This window comes from Cynocephalus volans, chromosome 9 (genome assembly GCF_027409185.1).
Source record: "Cynocephalus volans isolate mCynVol1 chromosome 9, mCynVol1.pri, whole genome shotgun sequence".
Lineage (NCBI taxonomy): Eukaryota > Metazoa > Chordata > Mammalia > Dermoptera > Cynocephalidae > Cynocephalus > Cynocephalus volans.
The window spans coordinates 133984414-134006202 of NC_084468.1; the positions used below are offsets into that span (position 1 = coordinate 133984414).

General features: G+C 44.2%; 2 protein-coding genes across 9 annotated transcripts in view; one reads left to right on the top strand and one right to left on the bottom strand.

Annotated features, from left to right (window-relative positions):
- Positions 1-8302, top strand: part of FHIP1A (FHF complex subunit HOOK interacting protein 1A) — a 242394-nt gene extending 234092 nt beyond the window's left edge. For all 7 annotated transcript variants that reach the window (XM_063107343.1, XM_063107345.1, XM_063107341.1 and 4 more), the window contains one exon: positions 528-8302. In XM_063107343.1, the coding sequence (XP_062963413.1) occupies positions 528-781 (254 nt within the window). In that variant the 3' untranslated portion in view covers positions 782-8302. The remainder of the gene's footprint in view (positions 1-527) is intronic.
- Positions 8303-8422: 120 nt separating this feature from the next.
- GATB (glutamyl-tRNA amidotransferase subunit B) overlaps positions 8423-21789 on the bottom strand; it is a 76069-nt gene continuing 62702 nt past the window's right edge. The window contains exons 11-13 of one of the 2 annotated variants that reach the window (XM_063107889.1): positions 17184-17262; positions 10330-10464; positions 8423-8808 (exon numbers count right to left, since the gene is read on the bottom strand). In XM_063107889.1, coding sequence (XP_062963959.1) covers positions 8680-8808; positions 10330-10464; positions 17184-17262 — 343 coding nt within the window. In that variant the 3' untranslated portion in view covers positions 8423-8679. Of the gene's footprint in view, positions 8809-10329; positions 10465-14210; positions 14768-17183; positions 17263-21789 lie in introns of those variants that run through there. The other variant, XM_063107890.1, reaches the window with a different exon arrangement.

The following is a 21789-nucleotide window of genomic DNA, read 5'->3' on the forward strand; positions in this document are numbered from 1 at the left end:
GGACGTCTTTAAATAAGGATGCTGGTGTGCTAAGTCTTCAGTCTGTCGATGCCAGTGGTAGAAGACTGCTTTTTCATTTTTCCCCCTTCCCCATATTCTGGGCATGGAGGGTTCTTGACAAACCTACATCCTTGCCACAATTTCTGCACAAGTATCTTTATACAGGATTTTGGGTGAAAGTCTCTCATCACATGTGACGTGCTGGAGGTAATCTGTTGGGCAAGTGTGTGCATCACAGAGTGCTCAAGGGCTGTGTCGTCAGGATTTCGTCAATTACAGGAACTGTACCCACTACTAGACACCTTCCACCAACCCCGACCCCAAACACACACACACACACACACACACACACACACACACCACACACACACACACACACACACACACACACACACACACACACACACACACACACACACACACACACACACACACACACACACACACTCTTTCTCTCCCTCTCTTCACTTAAGAGGGTGATGGTAGGGCTATGAAAGTCACCGTGATGTGTCCTCTTCTGGTTTCAGATCCTGCTCAGGAGGCTTCTAGGACAGGAAGTAGCAAGAACCTTTTGGATGGTCCTCCAAGAGTACTTCAGCCCTTCCTGACAAACAGAGCCAAGGTGGCCGGGGCCCCCCCAAACCTGCCCCTGCCGGTGAGGAACACCATGCTGGCTGCTGCCCTGTTCCCGGAGTTTCTGAAAGAACTGGCTGCCTTGGCCCAGGAACACTCCATTCTGTGCTACAAGATCCTGGGCGACTTTGAGGACTCCTGTTGTTAGCTTTTTTTAAATAGAGGTTTGTTTTTATAAGATCTTAGTGTCTTGACTGAATGTTAAATGCAAAGCTGCTTACAAAAATTTCTACTTTGATATTTCCTGACAATACTTGATTTGTGCAGAGGAGTATCTCTCCTCTCTCTAGCCGGGTCTGTCCACCTTCGGTTTTATAGAATGTAAGTCTCATAAGCTGATTGCTCCCTGGGCGGTTTTCTTTGCTCAGTTCTTCCTCCTCACATTTTTTGGTTGTTGTTCTTCCATCCCTTCGAGTCACTCATCTTGCAGCTCAGATTGCACCAAGTACATATTGGGGTTCAGTGATTTCTGGAAGTGCCCTGGGTCAGAAGACCGGCTCTTCACCAGCATATGAAGAATGTACACCTGCAGCTGCACAAACGCTCCTGTTGCCTTCCGTGTTTTGGCTTCCATTTTATAAAAGGGGAGAAGACAGAAGGATCCCCTCTTGCCTTCATCACACAAGCACATATCATACGTCTCCTTGAGTCCTGCTTCCAGGACTTGCATTCTGCCCCATGCGTATTGCCTTATGGTGCAGGCAGACCCACCAGTCTCAGCTCTCTGCCTGGGAAGTCAGCTGGAGTTGGAGAAGATTTGGAATGCAGGGAATTTTTCTTGTTGCTTGAGAGCTTACTTTAATCGGTCAAACACTACTTAAACACTGAAGATGGCCTTATTTTAGTAAGATTTGCACAAAATGAAGTATGCCTGTGCAAACTGTTACTTTGGTTTTTAGGACTTTGATCAGATGAAGAAAGTGTGGTATTTTCATATTCTTATTATAAGAACACAACCATCATTATTTTTTCAAGTGTTTGATGAAAACAAAAGGTTAACTCGTGAAGCTCTTTCATAGTGGCTTTTTTGGGGGAGAGATTGGAGTGGCAGGAATAGATAAAGGTAAACTAAAAATGCAGCCTGTAAAAACACTGGTAATTATTTTAGATCCTGTTTGCTTTTGCTAATATGTTGCACTTTGTAGAGAAACAGGAACTGTACAGCCCACTTTGGGCACTGGAGGTAAATGCAAACTAGTGGTAGGGAGTCCTACAAAGCCAAGTGCCTGCTGGTGACTGGCTCCATGCGCAAGTGTTGCCTTCTGAATAATGGGATTCATTAGAAGCCCCAGTGTGATGTATTAGTGCCTCTCTGCTGCTTTCTGGTCTGCTCCAAGAGGCATAATTATACTTAGAGCCACAGCCATGTTCAGCCACCACCAAGAGGGGTAAACACAAAATAACCATGAGCTAAAAATGAGACCGTAGACAACTGATATTTATGGATATTAAATTCCACTCCCCTCTGCTTTGGGCCCAGTTCTGCAGGTGAGTAGCAGGTAACAAGGATGAGCTCCCGTGTTTGGATGGAGATTGGAATCCCCAGCGCGCTCTGTTCTCCTCGTGGGCATCTCCCCGAGCCCTGAGGGCAGCCACAGGTCTGGTGGTTGTGCCTCAGGAGCACTAGCTTGGTCTTAATCAGGCCCTAGCATAGGAGGCCTGAACCTATGTAGTCTTCATCCTAACCCTAGTCCAGGAAGGGAATAGAGGAAAGAGTCACATCTGCAGCACTGTGGAGCGGACGCGGCCCTTTTGTGTTTCAGGGATCTTGAAGCAGCTTTGTATTGAGAGATTGAGAGCCAGCCCGTGGAACGAAGACACCAGGAGTTCTGGCCTGGGCTGGGTGAGCTGTTAGGAGCCAGCCTAGGAGTGTTTCGTAGTCTAAGCAAGAAACCAAAGATACTGATTCACTGTACATTTCTAACTTCGTTTGTCTGTCTTGAAAAACGGTTTGCGCAGCTGTGGTGCAACAGCCAGAATGTTCGAGGCCTAGCAGACTAGCGTGTTCTTGGCTTCCTGATGCCTAGCTGTATTTGCACAACCCACAAGTCCCCATTAGAAAGGAAGGCAGCTTAAGGTAGAGGAAGAGGAACAGTTAAAGATGGAATTTTAACTGCAGATGATCCTCTTTGTTTTGCACAAGTATTTGTCTTACTGTTTGGAATCACCAGATCATAAAATGCTAAAGCCACATCTGGAAACTGTACTCTTTAGCTTTTTGGTTTGATTTTATTATCTGGTGGTGGTGTTGATTCTTCTTCTTGAGTCCATTATTTCTTTATTATAGAACACTGTGGTCCCCATTGTGGAAGGTACCCTTTGGGAAAGAGATGGATTTTGTGCCTCTTGTCATTTTTCTCGATAGGTACTGAAGTAGACTTACTTTAAAGGAGGACAGAGATGACCGATGACTTGGGTAACAGGCAGGAAAATGTATCTTCCATGGTGGGGTGCTGGTAGCAAGCTCACATGATAACCCCCGCAACTCCTGATTTGGAATTGGAAAATGGTTCATATTTCTGAATCCATTGCAGTTCTCTAGAGGTTGTGTCCAGGGTTTTGCAAAATAAAGTCAGAAAATTGACCTGGAAATACAGTAAAGAGAATTGGAAAATCAGTGTGTTGAGTGAAATAGCCAGGAGTGGGTTATTCAGGGAATGGTGTGGACATGCCGAAAGAAAAACAGCAGACACCTGAGGCTATAAATAGGGGAGCAAATCCTGAATGATTTGGGGAAGGGAATACTGATATAGGCAGATATGAAGATTCCATATAGCAGGTGGGTGATGATAGGAACTCCTTGGTGGGGAAAAAAATCATGGTAATGAAGTACAATATTCCAGCCCTAAAGTAAATTGGTGAGGCCCTTAGAAATATCTTTTTTGTAAAGTATTTGGGGAAGAAATTTTAAAGATATTTGGTCTGCTTAACAATGTGGTCCAAGAGTGTGGACACTCTTCCACGTGACAGACCCCCACATCAGATGCTGTGCTACTTGTTGGAAGAACGTGGGGAAGAAAGAAACAGTAGACACAAGCCCTTCGGTGCAGCCCCTGAGCTGGCATCACTATGTCTGGCCTGATGGTCCTGGGCAGTGAAGGGGAGTCGGGTTCTTGGGGCATCATGGCACTAACCTCAATTCATAGTTCAGAGTCTGATTTAAAGTTCTAGACTGAGTGAATTTTGTGGTTCAAAAATATACTGAGAGCACTGGGATATTTAAAATTGATTTTTGGAAATGGCCAAGTAAATGTTTTAAAAATTTTAACGAAATTCCAGGTTAGGTTCAGCCTAACACACAATATCATGGGGTAAATTACAATTTCCCAGCCATGAAATGGGGATGCTGGAATAACCAATTAGAGATATAATTTTCTTTATCATCAGATACTTCCTTTCCTTGGTATTTACAGAAATTGTGAAATCGTCCCATTTTATGTAGTGTTACTGTGGAAAATACTTTGGTGTGCTGGGGTTGGAGTTGAGGTCTCCGTCGTGTGTAGGGCGAATACATTCAGTACTTTTATAGGTCCTCAGGAGAACCCTTTCCTTAGCAGGTGGCTTTTATTTGGGTTAGCTATAGTTGTTGATTTTCAATCTAGTAAGACATTGGGGGGCCAGGGTGTCATCAGGAAAGCATTCTCTTATGAATAGAATCTAGAAACAGGATACATGAATATTTGGGTTGCCTATTTAATTTGGGCAGTCAGTGGTACTCAGGCTTGACCATTACTTTAGATGTCTCTGAATCACCTTGGCTGCAGTGGTCCTGTGGGCTGATTCCCAGATCTGTTCGGAGGTTTAGGGTTGTGGAGGGGCTGTCCATTCTGAATCTGGATCAGTGTGTCTAGGTTGCTTTGATTAGGGCAGCACTGCCCCAGGAAGGGTGGGACGTGTCACTGGTGTGATGTTAAATATCTGCATACACTCCAGTTCTCGTTTAAGGGCCGTTCAATTGCTAATTACCAGTCCCGTGTTACTGAAATGGCTGTCAGGCTTGCCATTTTTATGAAACACTTTATTGCAGGACAGCTAATATTGCACATGCTACTTCAAATCACTGGCCCAGGCCCATGTAATGTGTGGTTTGCTGTGTACCTCAGCCAGCTTTGCAGTATTAGCTCTTTCTGGAATCAGCAGTCCTCTTGTAGTTAATGTCACGTCAGCTTTAAGTCACTAAGAAGATATTCTGGGCCCCTTCTTGCTTCAGCTATCAGTCTATAAATCACACAACTCTAATTCTCCATCAAATAGCTTAAAATAGAACACTGTCAAACCAGTTTATACTCCACCTGTAAATCACATCATTGAGGAAACATTTTAAGAAAATGGAGTTGACTTTTTTCTTTCTGAATGACCGTCATAAACCTAATGTTTTAGAAAGAGCTCTCAGAAGACTAAGAATGGTTTTCAGGATAATTTTACCTCAGTAAATCCTCTCTACATTCAGGCATTTATTAGGTTATTACTTGTTTGGGAGGGCAGATTATCCTGGCAGCTCATTAACTGGATAAACAGGGCTGTAGTGAGAGATTTTCAGTCAGGTTCTTTAGGGAAAAGAAGGACCAGGACAGGGGGTTGGGTGGGGGAGCCTCTTGCACTTAGAATCCTAAAACTGATCAGGAATTTTAGCTAGGACTGACCTTTCCTATCCTGTCAGGTCGCTATGAATTTTTTCCCTGTCATACAAGATGTAAGTAAACCTAACTCACTGTCACCCACACAAGTAACAAAACTGTCAATAGGATTCTGTCAGCATGAGTTCAATATGCATTTCAGGTGTCTTTTGGGGAGTTTAGATTTACTACATCATTTCAGAACCCGGCAAAGATGCTGGAAGCTCTTAGGCCAGATTATAAATATCATGGAGCTGAGGCTGCAGAAATCTGTGCTTCTTAGTGTGTCATGTAAGCTGGCTGCCTACTGGGATGAGTTTACAAAAGGCCCACCTATAACACAGCCCCTTTTTGCCCTGCAAATATTTTAAAAGAGGGAATTTGGCATTGATGATCTTAATTAAATTATTTTTGTGACATCATTTGACTAAGGGAGGCAATGAGAGGGTTTCAATCAGATGTTTCCCATCTCACAATCCAGGGTCAACTCTGTTCACAGATAATCCATGAATGCATTTGTCTAACCCCTGCTGAAGGAACATGGCAGCCACTTCTATGCTGCTTTTGATAATGGATAAATAACATGGCCTTCTGGATAAACTTAGCGATTTTTTCCCCAATGGTCACTATGTAGAATCTTTAAAACAATGCAGCTAAATTCAATTGAAATGAAAATACAATATGAATTGTGGGTCATGGCCACAAGCTATGTACTGAATTAACCGACTCAAAGCTGAAGGAGGTTGTGTACTTGCAACCATTTCATGGCCTCCTTCCAGATTAGCAATAATTACTAAAAAAAAAAAGTGGGGAAGGGAGGAGAGCTCACCTAAAATAGACTTGCCTTGGGTAGTAATGATCCAAGTTCTTTCTCCTAAGCCATGTACACCTTGAAAGACAGGAACAGAAGTTCACTTTGATGCGTAAGCATAGACAGAGATAAAAAGCTCCTTTTTAGACCCAGATGACCCAGAATTGAAGAGCCTACTAAGGTGGCAGCACCAGCCTGCCTTACAAAGGGGCCCTACAGAAGGTTGTCCACTGCTCTGTTCCATAACTGAACTTTTACTGAACACTTCCTCTGTGCTAGGTAGCGTGCTGGTGATATTCCTAGGTTTCCACCAGGACTGTGCAACTAACCAGCCTCCTCCTCAAGCAACAGAACATGTGGTTTGGGCTTGGCCAGGCAGGGCTGGTTCAGACCAGTCTGGGGGAGAGCCAGTTTTCCAGCACATTCCCCTCCCAACCACAGCCTCAGCATTGTACCTACAGGTATACGGATTCCAGTGACAGATGGCAATGGCTTCACCTATGCTGCCAGCTCATACATTTTAATGAGATTTCCCCCTGAATAGTAAACACTGAACCAGACTAAATTCACACTCATGCAAGAATGTAAAATTGTATTTCACCGAGGCCCATTCACCAGCAGAGCCGTACTTTGTGATTCTCTTAGGGTATTATGTAAATGTAACTTTTCAATATCTAGTCAGGTTCCAGTCAGAGCTGTGCTTTGATTTTTTTCTAGCGGAGTGATAACACACAGTCTGGTTTTCAGTATTTCAGAAGTTGGTATTCAAGACAACAGGCAGTTGTCAGAGCTGGATGAGAATTAGCCTTGTAAAGATCAAATGTTTTAACGATGGCATTTTTCTCTGGGAATAATCAAGCCCATAATACAGTTTTCATTTGATTTGACAGAATAGTTTTGTTCAACTTTCTTCATTTGTCTGCACCCCCACTTAAGTAAGCCCTTGATTAGAAATGGTTTGAAAAGATCCGTCCGTGTTTTCTGTAAGGACTAATGGCTAAGAAGCCAGAACCTTTGGTGAAAATGCTTATAAAAACAAAACTGAACCTTATTATTTCTTACAAAATAAAGACGCTGCCAGATTCCAATCTCAGGCCACCTTTGCCCATTTGTAATTCAGAGACTTGTGGAGCAAGGAGAGAAACGATTGTACCGCCCTTGTAGAGAGGGTTAGTGAAGATTACTTTTAGACCCAGCAGTCTTCAGTGCAACAACAGAATATGGGGCAGGCAACTTATCCTCTTACAATTCTAAGTCACTAATTTTTAGAAAGTTACTTCTTAAAAATGTCACCTCCTCATGCTTGTCTAAAGTAAAGCACACAACGGGTTTCCCTTCTATCCCTGCTCTTTTGGCTGGGCAAGAGGGGCACTTTTCTCATCAGTCTTTATTAGGGAAGTCCTGAGCAATGCTGGGAGCCATTAGTCACTAAATTGGTGATGGAGGGGGAGTGTCCGCTTTTCTCCAGTTCCCCAGCTGCCACGGGAGCAAGGTTCATGACGGAAATGTTTTACTGTTCTCAGTAGGCTAGAGAATTCACGGTTTAAAGTCAGGGCCTCCAAGATTTTATTCTCTTGCTTATGTCACAGCTTATTCGAGAAGTACTTTTAAAAAAACAGCATTTGCAAAACTGTTCTTTCAAGTAAGCACTGTCAGAGGTAACAAAGGCCTATAATGAACAAAGGGGCGCCCCAGTGCATTTGCATAGAGAGGAACAGTATTATTGTCACTGGAACAGAAGCGGCGGCAGCCCCGCCATCATTGATAGCATTGGCTGCACCGTGATTATTGGTAAAGGTCAAGATTTTGATTTACTAGCTTATCATCATTTTTTCCAGGCAAAACAAATCAATTTAATCTTACAGCTTTTTTCTTTTTATCTTTTTTGGCCTGATGGTGGGGGTGGAGGGGGACTTGTCAACTGCACAGTCTTTGGAGTGTAAGTTCATTTTTTATGTGATATTATTTCAGTATATATTTTATTAAATTTATTTGAAAACTTGTTGTCTTTTTAAAAATTCATTTACTCTCAGACCTATGTCTTCTGGGATCCCCATGGAGTTGAATGAACAATATCACTTTTGCTCAGTGGATGAGTGTTTACTGCTAATAACTAATACTAATATCCTCCTTCCCTACCCTCGAGACCTCCCTAAACAAATGTGTGTTTACACTGTGCCAATTTATTATGTTTTCATCTTCATTAACCTATTTTTAGGTTTAAATATATATTGTATCCAAATTGCACTCTCTCTTGATCACTGCTAATCCCCAGCACCTAGAACAATGCCTGGCCTTTAGGAAGTACTCAGAAGTATTTGCTGAAGGAATTGCAGAACGAAAAGATTTCTTAGAATGGTAATAGCGTTTGAAACATACGTTTTATTTAGTTTAGATTACTGCACAGTAGAGTGCGCGCAGCCATCATGGAACTGCTTTGATGTCACTGCAGCCAACGGGCGTGTGGCTGCGGGTCTTCTGCGGGGGCACAGCACGTCTCAGAGGATGCCGGTGCGTGTGCAACACGACCTCGCAGTGTGGCTTGAGGGCCCGCTCTCCCAGCCTCCTGTCCTGTCGGGGCTGCGTGGTCCTCCTGTAGGCAGAGGGACCTGAAGCATCTCAGGATGACAGCTTCTTCTCCAGTATCTCCTTTATCACAGTTGGATCTGCTCGGTTGAGAGTCATTTTTCGGACTATCCCAATCAGCTTATTTATAGCTCTGGGGTGTCCCTTCTTCACATCCATTACCTTTAAAGATAGAAATTGTTTAGAAGGAGAAAATAGACTCTTACCCCAAAATCCTAAACAAAGGTTTTAAGTTTACTGAAAATTAAATTGTTTCCTTTTCCCTTTAGTATTATACATAAAATAAGGAAGAGGAAAAGGGGAGGGACGTTGACTTCTGAGGAGGTTTGCAGGCTCCTGTCAAAGGCTATTTTTGCTACTCTGTCTTCTGATTAAAATGAACAAGAGGGCTGTGACGATGTATCACAAGTGATTGCCAACAGCTAGAGAGGCGGTGCGCAGGAACAGGAACTCTCCTTTGGGGCTCCACGTGACACGAGGACACAGCCTTGTGAGGGAACAACCTCCGCGGCGAGTCACCGCGTGTAATGAGACTGAGGACGCCTCTCTAACTCGCCAGTGCTGTTCCGCAGTCTCTGAAACGCACGGCTCCCGCCGCCCGCCGCCCGCCGCGAAGGTCCACTTGTTAGAAAACCAATCTACAAAATGGCACCTCTTCCAGAGCATTCAGGTGGGGGAATGAGGAAGGCAGGAGGCGCTGAATTCCTATCAAATCACCACTGACTGTCAGGGCCGCCCTGCGACCTCCTGCTCTGCCGTGTCTCGATCAGCAACAACACGTGTGCGTATCTGCACTCAAGTGTCGCAGAACGAGTCTGAAACTAAACGTGTGTCCTTATCAGCCACTACAGATGAGGCAGGGAGATAGAGATTGCCAAGACCCGCTGCAGGCTCATTTTCCTTATCAAGAGCTTTTTACAGAGCTGTTAGTGTCCCCGGCAAGCTGATGGGTGGGAGGTGTTATTCTGAAAGAGATGCTAGCAATTTTTTTCCCCACTGAAAAATATCTCTAGACAGTATTGTGATTAGAGTTGGGGAGGGAGGGATGCTACTCATTTTAGCTTTTCTAGCTTATGCTATGCTAAGGACACACAATGACTTGATTCTCAGCTCTCCTCCTGTCAAAGATTTTCTCCATAATCTACACATAACTTTCCTTTCCGCCTTTCTTTCCACCTCTTACAGGCATGAAGCGGACGTGTCACCTGCCCTTTTCCCCTCCGCAGCCATGCCTGCTGGTTTGTTATTGCGAGGCCCTCCTTAGGAAGCACAGCTAGCCACCACAGACTCGAAATGCCAGCCCTGGGAGAGGGTGACGTGCCCGGGAGGTCAAGGCAGGGATTTACTGAGCTTGATAACACCCTTTTAAACTGCAACTCCAGGGAGAGTAAACTCCAGGGATGGAATTTTCCTTACAGGAAAAGAAGTTTTTCCAACATTCACTTCATTTCATTTCTTTTGACCTTAACGAAAAAGCTGACAAAAATAATTAGGGAGTTAGTGATGAAACTGGGCCAGCCACTATTAGGAAGAGCCTCTGGGCTGCGACAGGGAGTGGTGGGGGAAGGCTCTGGGCCATGTCTTGGGTCCCTGCAGGCTGCCCTGGCCTCTGCTGCTCAGGAGGGTGGCCCCTCCCTCCTGCTGCCAATGGAGACCCCTCTCCATCCCGCCTGTGATAATCACCACTTGAGGATGTCGCTCCATCGCGGCGTGGCAGAGCTGCTCCAGTGCCTCTTGATCCTGCATCAGCTTAAGCTGCTTCTCTGAAACAATCTGCGCTGGGGTCTTTCCTTCATTCTTCCATAATTCATCAAACACCTACAGGCCAGAGGAGGGAGAGCAGGGAAGAGAAGTGAGGAGCCAGCGCCTGTGTCGGCTGCACTTGCTCCTGCCGTGCTGGTAGAGCTGGGGCAGGAACAAACAGATTCAGTTAGTACCCAGCTGTGTGGGCCTGGCTGCTCCACTGGGCACCCGGACTCTCCTGAAGTACTCCTGCTGAGGAACAAAGCCACCTGAGTTGGAGGTAAACAAACCTGGAGCCTCCTGGTGCTAAACTTCTCCCTCACTATGGGGGAGTAGGAGAGGTCTCTGGGGTCAGCCTGGCAAGTCCTCCCCACTTGCTGACTCAAATCGGTATGGCCACTCCACATGGGAGGAGGGCTGTGAGGAGTGCAGGTGACAATTATTCACAGGACTCCTGCTGACACAAGTCAGAGGGCCAGTGATGGATCTGTGCCCATGGAATTAATTAACTGAGGTGACATTTTGGTGAAGGATAGGGCCACACAGGCTGCAGGAGGTACCACTGCATTTAAATAAAATTCAGAAACACAGCTTGTTGGGAAACATGATTGGGGGGTGGGGGGTAAAAAGCAGGAAAATAGCCCCATAACGAAGATACTAAATGGAAAATAACTAAGAACATAAATTAGAATCCATGGGGGTCCCCAGCTACATTTATCCCCTACAGGTAGACCTGGACACAAAGCTGACTAGGATAATTTAACGGTTAATGGTCGGGGTATTTTTCTACTTAAAAAATGACAACAAATTCCAAAATGGATCAAAGTTGGGAAAAATGGAACATTTTTAAGGAAAGCATTTTCTAGGGTAGTAGTTTTCCTCATTCCTCGGGTTTTGTGAGTATAAGCCAGAATTGGTGGTGGGGGGAGGTCATCTGTCAGTCTCCTGTGGCGCCCCCTCCGTCTCGGCCTGCAGTCAGCACTGCACGGAACCCTCCCTGTTACCACGGTGGCCGAGAACGGGCCAGGGCTCTTCAATAATTAGTGCATAGAGCAAAGCCACTGGAGGGGAAGATGCTCTGAGTCTCAGCAGGGCTCAAAGTTCTCCCCGATCTGAATCAAAACAAAGCACAAATATTTATCAAGGCTGCAACAGGCTCAGCTCTTGAGAACACGTGGAGGGACTGGCTGAGGAGGCATGTGTGGCAGAGGCTTCTGGAAGCTCCCAGGGGGCGTCCCTCTGGCATCTGCCATGCAACCCTAGCTGCTCAGGGAAAACCTGCCCCTACTCTCAGAAAAAACAGGGAACACACATGCCTCCAACTCAACTCAAGTATTAATGAAGCCTGATAATGAGGAAGGTATCGAGAGAGGGGCACAAAAGCAGGAAAGAACTTTCCTTGCCCTCAACACTTGTTAATGGAGGGCCAGTGGCATGTGAATTGCAGACCAGAACAATTTTTAATGTGGTTTATGCTCGGGGAGCTGTACCATGAACAAGTCTGAAGAGTTTCTCTGTCTCCTTTCCCCGATATATTTATTTCTCTTGAATTAAGACTTAAACTTTTAAAAACACTTTCCTAATTATAAAAGCTAATACGTGTTCATTGCAGAAAATAAGGAAATATAGAAAAGATAAAAAGAAATCACGTATATTTCTATTCCCTCTAGAGAGCCAATGTGAATGAATATTTTGGTGTTCTTCCTTCCCATGTTTTGTTACATAGTTGTGATCATAACATATATACATAACGTATATACATAACATACATAGAAGTTGTGATCATAACGTATATAACGTATATACCTTTTTCCCCACTTATTACAGAAGTACTTTCTTACATTAATAACCTAATATTCATTAGATGTATTTTATCACATTATATTATCCCCTACTAGCAGGTACTCAGACTTTGCCCAGTGTTTATTTTGTGCATTTGCACAGACTCCTAAGAAGTTCCTAGTTGAAAATGTCCAACATTCAGGAAGAGAGAGGAGAGATCTCAAGCCCTTGCTTAAAATAGAAACCCCCTGCAAAGACTTGCTCATAAAAAAGAGCTCAGCAGAAAAGACGGACGCTGCTGGCAGCCCCTGCCTGGAAGCAGGGCACTGGCGGTCACCAGGGCCATTCCTGGGCCTGCCTCTGCACACAGCCAGGGAGCAATTTCTCCAGGCCTGCTAGAGCGCACGTGCGCGCGCGCGTGTGTTTTATATGTATGTGTATATATATATATATGTATATGTATATATATATATATGTATACGTATATATATATATATATATATATACGTATACATATATATATAAAGCACAGGGTAGACTCTTTACGTAGACCAACTAGTGAGTCAGCTTTCCTGAGACCTACTATGGCTGGTTGGATTTGCCTGGGCCAAAATAGCCAGAAAAGTGGTGATGTGCTCGGGGATCACTTCCAAATCACACCATTCAAAAAATAAAGCAGTACACAGCTAGGATGGATATTAAATGCAGAGAGGCTGGATGCTCCTGAGAAAGTGGGGTGGGACGAGTGGGGTACAAAGCTGTGGTGCTAGAGAAACAGAATTCAGCAGCCTCCAGGACAAATGGGAGGGAATCTGGTGGCTGAAGTGTTCTTTACTCCAGGGTTAGAACACATCAGTTTATTAATTTCACAAATCAGTGAAGTGGCCATGACAGCCCAGATCCAGCTCCGTGGGCTGACAGAGCAGACTCTAGTTGTCCAATCCTCTGCTCATTCCTATTTAAGACAAGGACTGTGCACTCCTAGCTGGATCCTAGCAGGGTGGGAGCCACTGAGCAGGGCTGGCCCTGTCTCTTGGCCAGACTCTCCTGTTCCTTGGTCCCCCTGACGCTCACATAATGGTCTCTGCGGTTACCAAGCTTGTGCTGCAGCATAAATCCTTAGCTTTTGTCTGTATTTAATCGCACCCTGGGAAGTGCATTCCAAGTGCAGTTGTTTCTGGCCAGGAGTGCAGCTCCAAGGGCCCTGCTGCAGCCCACCCAAGACAAACATACATAACAAGGGATTTCTAGCACAGTGCTGGTCCTGTGTTAATAAATGACCAACAAAAGTATGATGTAAGGCAAGCTGGGAAGCCCAGTCTCTCACACACACACACACACACACACACACACACACACACACACACACACACACACACACACACACACACACACACACACACACACACACACACGTCCTGTGTTAATAAATGACCAACAAAAGTATGATGTAAGGCAAGCTGGGAAGCCCAGTCACACACACACACACACACACACACACACACACACACACACACACACACACACACACACACACACACACACACACACACACACACACACACACACACACACACACACACACACACACACACACACACACACACACTGGAGCCAGCTCTGACAGATGGGGCAGAAACTCAACCTTTGGTTCCCTGGGGACTGAATTCACACACCCTCTTCTTAAGTGCTACCCTACCGTCCCTCCAGCTAATGCTATTTTTTAAAGTACCTTGAAGGAAAGCACATAGTCCCCTGGTCTGTCCCTGCCTGTCCCAGGCATCCAAGGTCAAGGTGTGAGGGAAAGACCTGTGTTCAAGGGAGATGGCAGGGATGGAGCTGTGACAATTATAGAGAAGCCAGTCCCCTCTTTGGTCAAAGGCAGGTATTGTGAAATGTCATTCTTCTAGAAAGGCACAGACATCAACTCAAGCCCCTAAGAGAGCAAGGCACAGTAAACTGTACAATGAACTGAAGCACTAAAAAAGAAAAAGACATCAAATCATTTGTAACACAGCTTTAGGGCATGATACGTAACATTTTCTACATTAAAAGGTTTTTGATGATTTCTCTTTAAAGCAGAGCCCAAAGTAGACAAGAGGGCATTGGTTAAATGGCACACTTGTGTGTTGATTGTGATTTCCATCTCCATGGAACTCAATCTGGCTCCGTCCCACTGGAAGCATTAACTGGATGATCCTTAGGAGACAGTGGATCGTCGGCATGTGTCCAGGAGAGCACAGAGCAGACGCATATACTCCCCGCACGACCAGCAGTCTGGGGCCCAACATCTGGAATCCTGGGATGTTATGTGGAGGTTAGCTGTGATTCTGACACTTTGGGAATCTGATGTGTCCAGGCTGGCCCTGTCCTTAGTGAGGGGAGGGGATGGAGACTGCCACTTGCCACTTCTAGATCTTGTGAGAGGAATGCAGGATGCTTTTGTCTACAGTTACCAGGAGGTTGCTCATGATGATATATAATCTTCGAGTTTCTAAAGACTAGGGCTGCGTCACAGCAGCAACCTTATAACTTCCTTGGCTCCAGGGTGCTGGAGACATGAGGTTTGTAAATCTCAGAAGCAGTGCTGGAACACCTGGGAGGAGGGTGCAGTGACATGTGCAAGGAATGAAAGAAACGGGCAACAATGTCAGCCAGAGACAGGTGGTGAGAAACGAATTAATAAATTAGAACACAAAGTGGGAGATTCTTTGGAGTAAGAATGTTCTCAGAAGAGGATGATTATTTCTGCATATCAGTCATCTCCAGGAGTCAGTCACTCAGCCAACCTTCTTCCTCACCCCCGGTCACCTAGTCTCTAAGGGAACCTCTTCCAGTTCTGCTGGAAGCCACAGCAGTACCCAGGAGAATCAGCCTTTCTGTTTTGGGTCACAGGTTTCTAACCCAAGGCATACTTGGACACTTCTGTTAAACTCAGAAAAAATTAATTGCAAATTACAGTTTTTCTCTTTTTTTTAAAGTAACTATAAAACCGAGACACAAAAAGATGCTCAACATAATTAGTCATTAGGGAAAATACAAACCAAATCCACAGTGAGATACGATTTCACACCCACAAGGATGGTTATAATTAAAAAGATGGACAATAGCAAGTGTGGGCGAGGATGTAGAGAAACTGGAACGCTTGTGCTCTGCAGGTGGGAATGTAAAATGGTGCAGACGTTTTGGAAAATAGTTTGGCAGTTCCTCAAAATGTTAAACACAGAGTATGACTCAGAAATTCCATTCCTGTAAGTATATACCCAAGAACTTTGAAAATATATGCTCAAACAAAAACTTGTACATGAATGTTCAAAGCTGCATTATTCAAAATAGCCAAAAAGTGGAAACAGATCAAATATCCATCAACTGACGAATGGATAAACAAAATACGGTATATCTGTACAATGGAATATTATTCCACACAAAAGAATGAAGTACTGACAAATGCTACAACATGGGTGAACTTTGAAAACATTATGCTAAATGAAAGAAGCCAGACACAAAAGGCCACATATTGTATGAGTCCATTTATATTAAATGCCCAGCACAGTCAAATCCATAGACAGAAAATAGATTAGTGGTTGCCAGGAGGAGGGGGTTCTTTTCCGGGGTGATGAAAATGTTCTGGAATAGATAGTGATGATGGCTGTACAACTTGTGAATATAATAAATAAAACCCAATGAACTGTACACTTAATAAAACATAAACTAAAAAGTACACTATAACCTCTTATTTTTGAAAATCTTTCTCTAACCTCATGTCTGCCCATCCATCCATCCACCCTTCTAACTGTACCTAGGCATAGACAGATGTCTGGAATGAAGTTCACCCAATACCAATGACAGTTACTTGAAGGTGGAAGAATTTGAAAATCTTGATTTTGTCTGTATTACAATTCATTTGCTCATATATATATATATGTGTGTGTGTATATATATATATGTATGTATGTATGTAATAATGTATGTATAGTTTTTTCCTGCCCTCAGGCCACCTAATCTTTCTGCACCTGCTGAGCATTGTCATAAACATTTGTATTTCTCTGACATCCAGGCAACCAAAAGCCTTTCCTAAGTGTGGCGAGGTCCCTTGAGTTGACAGCCTCACTCAAGGTGGGTACACAGAGCCTTTATTATTTATTGTCTGCAGTTTCACAGCATAGAGCCTGCTATATGCTCCATCGTGCCTCATAATTAGCCAAATGTAGCCACTTTTCCAAAGCCTCACTTTGTAACCTGCCACTACTGCTAGTGCTTATAAATATTAAATGCAAAAGGCACCATTAAAATAACATTATGTTTCTGGCGGAAGCACTGACAGCTGCGATCTCTAAAGTTGAGATGAGGCAGCTGCCTAAGTGTTCTTTATCTTTCTGGGTACTTATTTGTAAGAGTTTTCTGAATTCCAGGAATCTGTCACGCACCTAGCACTGTTACATGGAGGAGGGGATGAGGCAGAAGGCCACCTTAGCTTATGCTAATTTTCTGGGCTTTCACACACTGGGTACATGTGTAAAATTTTACATACGGAGTGTGCAGCAGCCGGACCTCACCCTCCTTGCTGACAACTGAGTCTCAGAGGACAACCACATGACAGAAACAGAGGAGGACCTGGGACTGGCTGGGAGGCTGCAGAGGATGGAAGGATGTGAGAAAACACTAGGCCAAGGCCGTGGTGGCCTTCAGCATGGTGGAAGCTGCACACAGTCAGCAGCCCCCATGAGCTGCAGCAGCCCTCTATGTGAACAGATGTTTGGGCGAGACATTCAAGCAAAAGCCAAACTAGCTATTTCCCCCAGTTAGCCATGACATGAGGCAAATTGCCTGTATCACAAATACTGGCTTTATATCCTTGCTAACTGAAATGTTTCTACCTTTCAGCATAAAAATATCACTACAAGCATTTAATACCTCAATTATGAAATCCACTTAGTGATGGCATTTGGGTTTCACAGAAAATGTTTACGGGAGAGTGGAGCAGTCGGAAGCTTTAGGAAGTGTGGACATACCTGTTTAGCCGCTGATGAAGAAATTGCTTTACTGTCCAGCAGGTCGAGAAGCTCAGCGAGTGCAGAGGGTGTGACAGGACTAGTGGCCCCCAAAATGAGAAAAAATAAATTGACATTTCACATTGTCAGGTATCCATTAATGGTTATTCAGAATGAGAACACTTGATCTTGTAGATTTAAATAATTAGACCCATGCCCAGGGATGAAAGTATCAGGCCAACTGGGCTGTAATTTATTTTATTTATTTATTTTGTATTTTAGGATGTAACGAACTTTTGTGACTAGTGCTGTTGTCTCTTTGTTTTACCGCCCAACAGTAACGGCCATTTGGCAGAAGTTGTAGCAACAGACAACTGCTCAGTGCAATTAGTCAAAAAAAGGAGGTGGCTGCAAATTTCGTGAACCATGACAAGAAAAGGAAAAAAAAATCCAATAATTAAATATTTTCAGCTGAAAGATCAGCTTAAAGATTATTTCAAACAAAAGAGCTAACAAAGCCACTTTTCTGAGTGTTTCTGTGCAAACGTAAATTCCTTTTCACTGTATGAGATTTTCTGTAAGGGAGGACAATGACTACCAGCCATGTCATCTGCCTTCATGGGCCCTCCGCATACTCTCTCCTCTTTTGCAGGCTCACAACAGCTTTCTGGACATAGAAGGGCCCAGAATGCATTGTATATATACTTCTATGATGTGACTTATTTGCAGAGATCTCATATTATAAAAGGTCAGGGGGCATCCAAACACAGTAAAGTGTCATTAGTTCACATTTGAGGGTAGGGCTGGAGGTAAGTGCCTAGATTACTGAAAAGACAAGACTGAAGTATAGACTGTTTCTTTCAAAATACATGGTTTTGCTACTTCTAAATATATTAGTAACTAGGCTAATGAAACGCTGTCTATCTGAAGTCATTAGGGGAGTAGTTTTAAATAGATTGGAATGACTTATAAATAGCATGTTAGTGTGTCTGTGTAAATGAAGGTTTCTGAAACACTTAATGCTGCTTGAAAACACCTTCTGTTAAGTCTTGGTTCCCATCACTCACTATTAATTTCTTTGGAAGCTCTTAGATAATAAAAAGGAAACTACAGCTTAGCCTATATGCCAATTTCCATGAATTCTAAACCAATGGAATGCAAATTAACCAGGTATGACTTACTGTACTCTAATTCAAGCACAGTGAATTAGACAGATAGTGGTTAGTATCTAGCCTCCCTTATGAGAGTAGTTCATTCAAATCAGTTGGCATACTGAGGCAGCCCATTATCCTTAAAGTGTTTGTTTATAACAAAGCACGGATAAAAGATAATTCCAAATGAAAATTAGGTTAGGAAAGTGTCTAGTATTACTAAATTGATATTAAGAACATCTGTGAACCTCCCTGATTAAACCTCAAAAGGGAAAGGGACAGAGGGCTACTAAATAATAAACTAATATCCAGCCTCCCACTTTTACTGACAAGTAATAAGGAATCAGGTTTTTTAAAAAAATGTGGATTGCTTGGATGTTCTGTGATCCTAGAAATTACAATGGCCAACTATTTTCAAGTGTAGACTGTGTACAGAACCCATAATAAGCACTGAAGTTGAGCTGGATTTCTAGAGAATGCACAAGATAGGGTCCCTATGCCCATATAAGTCGATGATTGTCTTGGTCCCTTTGGGCTGCTATAAGAGAATACCATAGACTGGGTAACTTATAAACAACAGAAATTTATTTCTCACAGTTTTGGAGGCTGGGAAGCCCAAGATCAAGGCACTGGCACATTCTGTGCCTAGTAAGGGCCTGCATTCTCACTGATGGCGTCTTCTTGCTCCATGGTGGAAGGGGCAAGCTAGCTCTCTGGGGTCTCTTTCATAAGGGCACTAATCCCATTTATGGAAGCTCTAATCACCTCCCTAAGGCCCCACCTCCTAATACTATCTATCACCTTGGGGGTTAGAATATCAACATATGAATTTAGGGAAGACAGAAAATTCAGACCATAACAGTGATATAAAGGATGTGGAGGTGAGGAGATACAGGCAAAGAACACAAAATAACTAAAAAGACTTCACCTTAGAGAAATTCATCTAATGACCTTAATTCATTAGTTAGATCATAAATCTACACTATAAAATCTCTCCACTGACCTAACAGCACTTGGGATTTCTCGATCACCTTTTTGTTCCCACAATGCTTGACAGACAGTAGGTCAATAATATTTGAGTCATGGGATTCCTCCCACCAACAGGAATATCTGGTAGACTGCACATACTAATTCCAGATATGCCAGGACTAGACTTGAGTAAGACAATGACGAAGATACCAGTACCTGTCACACTGACCCTGAAAGACCCTACTCATAAATTAAATAAATAAACCATCAGATTAGAAACATAATGGCAGCAGTAGCACAAGCTACTAATTTGCTGCTGTCAGATAATACCGGTTTCTGGACTGTGAACGTGTCTCCTCTAAAGAAGAATCTGACATCGCAGGCTTGAGCTCTGTGTGCTGATCTCTCTACCCTCCACGTCCCTGAGACCAGCGCAGGAGAGGAAAGATCTCTCAATCTGCCAACTTCATGCAGTCCCTCAGAGAGCTCTTGGAGGATACAACTCCATCTCTAGCTTGGATTTCGAGAACAGACACTCTGACACTTCTACGACCACGCTCTCTGCCTGTCACATACCTCTCTCCTCCTGCTATGAAATGTGCTGTCCATCTCAATCCCCAAGCTGATCTTAGGCCTAAAGTCCGCCTTCTCTGCTTCTGTTAAAATGGGACCCAAGAAGCTCCTGGGACCTGGTTCTTCAGGTGGCACTTGCTGCTCCCTAATCCTTTTGTTCATCTCCCTGACTTCCTAGTGCCCCTACCAGGTGGCCCAACCCAGGCAACTGTTCTCGCCAGTCTCCTTCCCAGCTCCTCTCAGCACACACCCTCACCTCCCGCTTCATAAGAACATCAGCTGACACAAGGTCCAGAATTTTCTAGGATGCCCTCCTCTCCCTTTTCCTCCTCTGCCTGATGGAGGAGGAGCAGGACGGCTCCACCCATACTCTTAACCCCGTCACTTTCCACTCCTATGAATCTCCGCCATTGCTTACCTCCTGTGTCCTGAGGCTTTAATCTCACACCTTCACAAATGCTTAGATCTTCCCTGCCTTGAAAATGCCTTCAGCTGATCTTGTATTTACTTGCTTCTGCCCTATTTCTTACCCTGTTTTTACCAATAAAGATCTAGCAACAGTGGTTACTATCTAGCCTCTGTGAGTACATGTCATTTGGATTCTACCCCCACCCTCTACAGAAGCTCTTCTCTTAAAAACTATCCCCCTCCCGTGTTTGCCAAACGTAACTGCTTTCCCCCGTCCTGCTGCTCCCAGACTTCTGGGCAGCATCTGAGGCCCCATGCGAAAAGCCTTCTCTCGGCTGTCCCCCTTCTGCTTTTTGCCCGCTCGCGCTGCGCAGCTCCGGTGCACTTACCTCGGTTCTCCGCCTTTACATCGGTCTGCAATGGGGTGCACATCCGATCCCAGGGCTGCCGCTGCTGCTTTGGGTTCCACTTCTCCCCACCCACATAATCAGCTGCCTCCTCGGGGTCTCACTCTCACCCCAACAGTGTATTCCAAAGCGCGGCGGCAGACTTGGAATATATTTGAGGCTTTGTGGGCCATACATGGTCTCTGTCACATACTCTTTGCTTTGTTTTTTTTTTTTTACAAAGGGTTAAAAACCTTTCTTATTCACAAGCCACAGGCCCACATACCATAGTCTGTCAAGCCTGTTCTAAACCAAACGTGTCTTCCCCACAGCCCAGCTCCTCTGCTGTTTCATACCACACATGTTCTGTCTCAACAGTGCTTCTAGGTACCTGGACACAGATCACCGTGTTGTCTCCGCTCTACTCATCATCTAGTCCATTAGTGCCAAATCCTAGTGATCCTTCAAAACACTAATCATGGCCACCCCTTCCTTGGCATTCCGAATACCGGCCTTTCTGACATCACTACGACTCTGGTCACAATGGTCTCTTCTGTTGCCTGCAGCCTCACGCTTGGAGGCTATCCCACATATCGCACTGCTGGCCTAATCTCCCTGTCACCCCCAGTCCCTTCTCGGCTCAAAAGCCTTCCCTGGTCTCCCAGTGCTCAGAAACCACTGACTACTGTTGGCCTGAAAGTTTGGGGCACTCAACTGGATTGGACAATCGCATTTGCCTGATTTTACCACAAAATACTTGGTAAAGGAATCTGCAATTTCCACTTTCTTAACTAAATCAAACCTATTAATAACTATTTTGAATGAGTTGTTAACCAAAAAAACAAAAAACAGAAAAACCTTTCAAAACAAAATACTCATTAAAAAGCCAAGTTCAACAAAAGTTTCTGGTTGGACCCTTTAAACATCAGTCTCCTGAAAAGTGTTTAAAGATGAACGCTAATTCACAAAATAGGGACCTGCCAATTTGATCTCTCAAGTGTTCCTTGCCTGGGTGTCATGAGGCTACCGCTGGTTTTGCAGCTCCTGCCCTTCTAAGCTTTGGAAACATTAGCCTTAGTGGCTGAAGCTGTTCGATCATTAATGTTTACTCCACGCTTACGCTGTTATATCCAGTCCAGC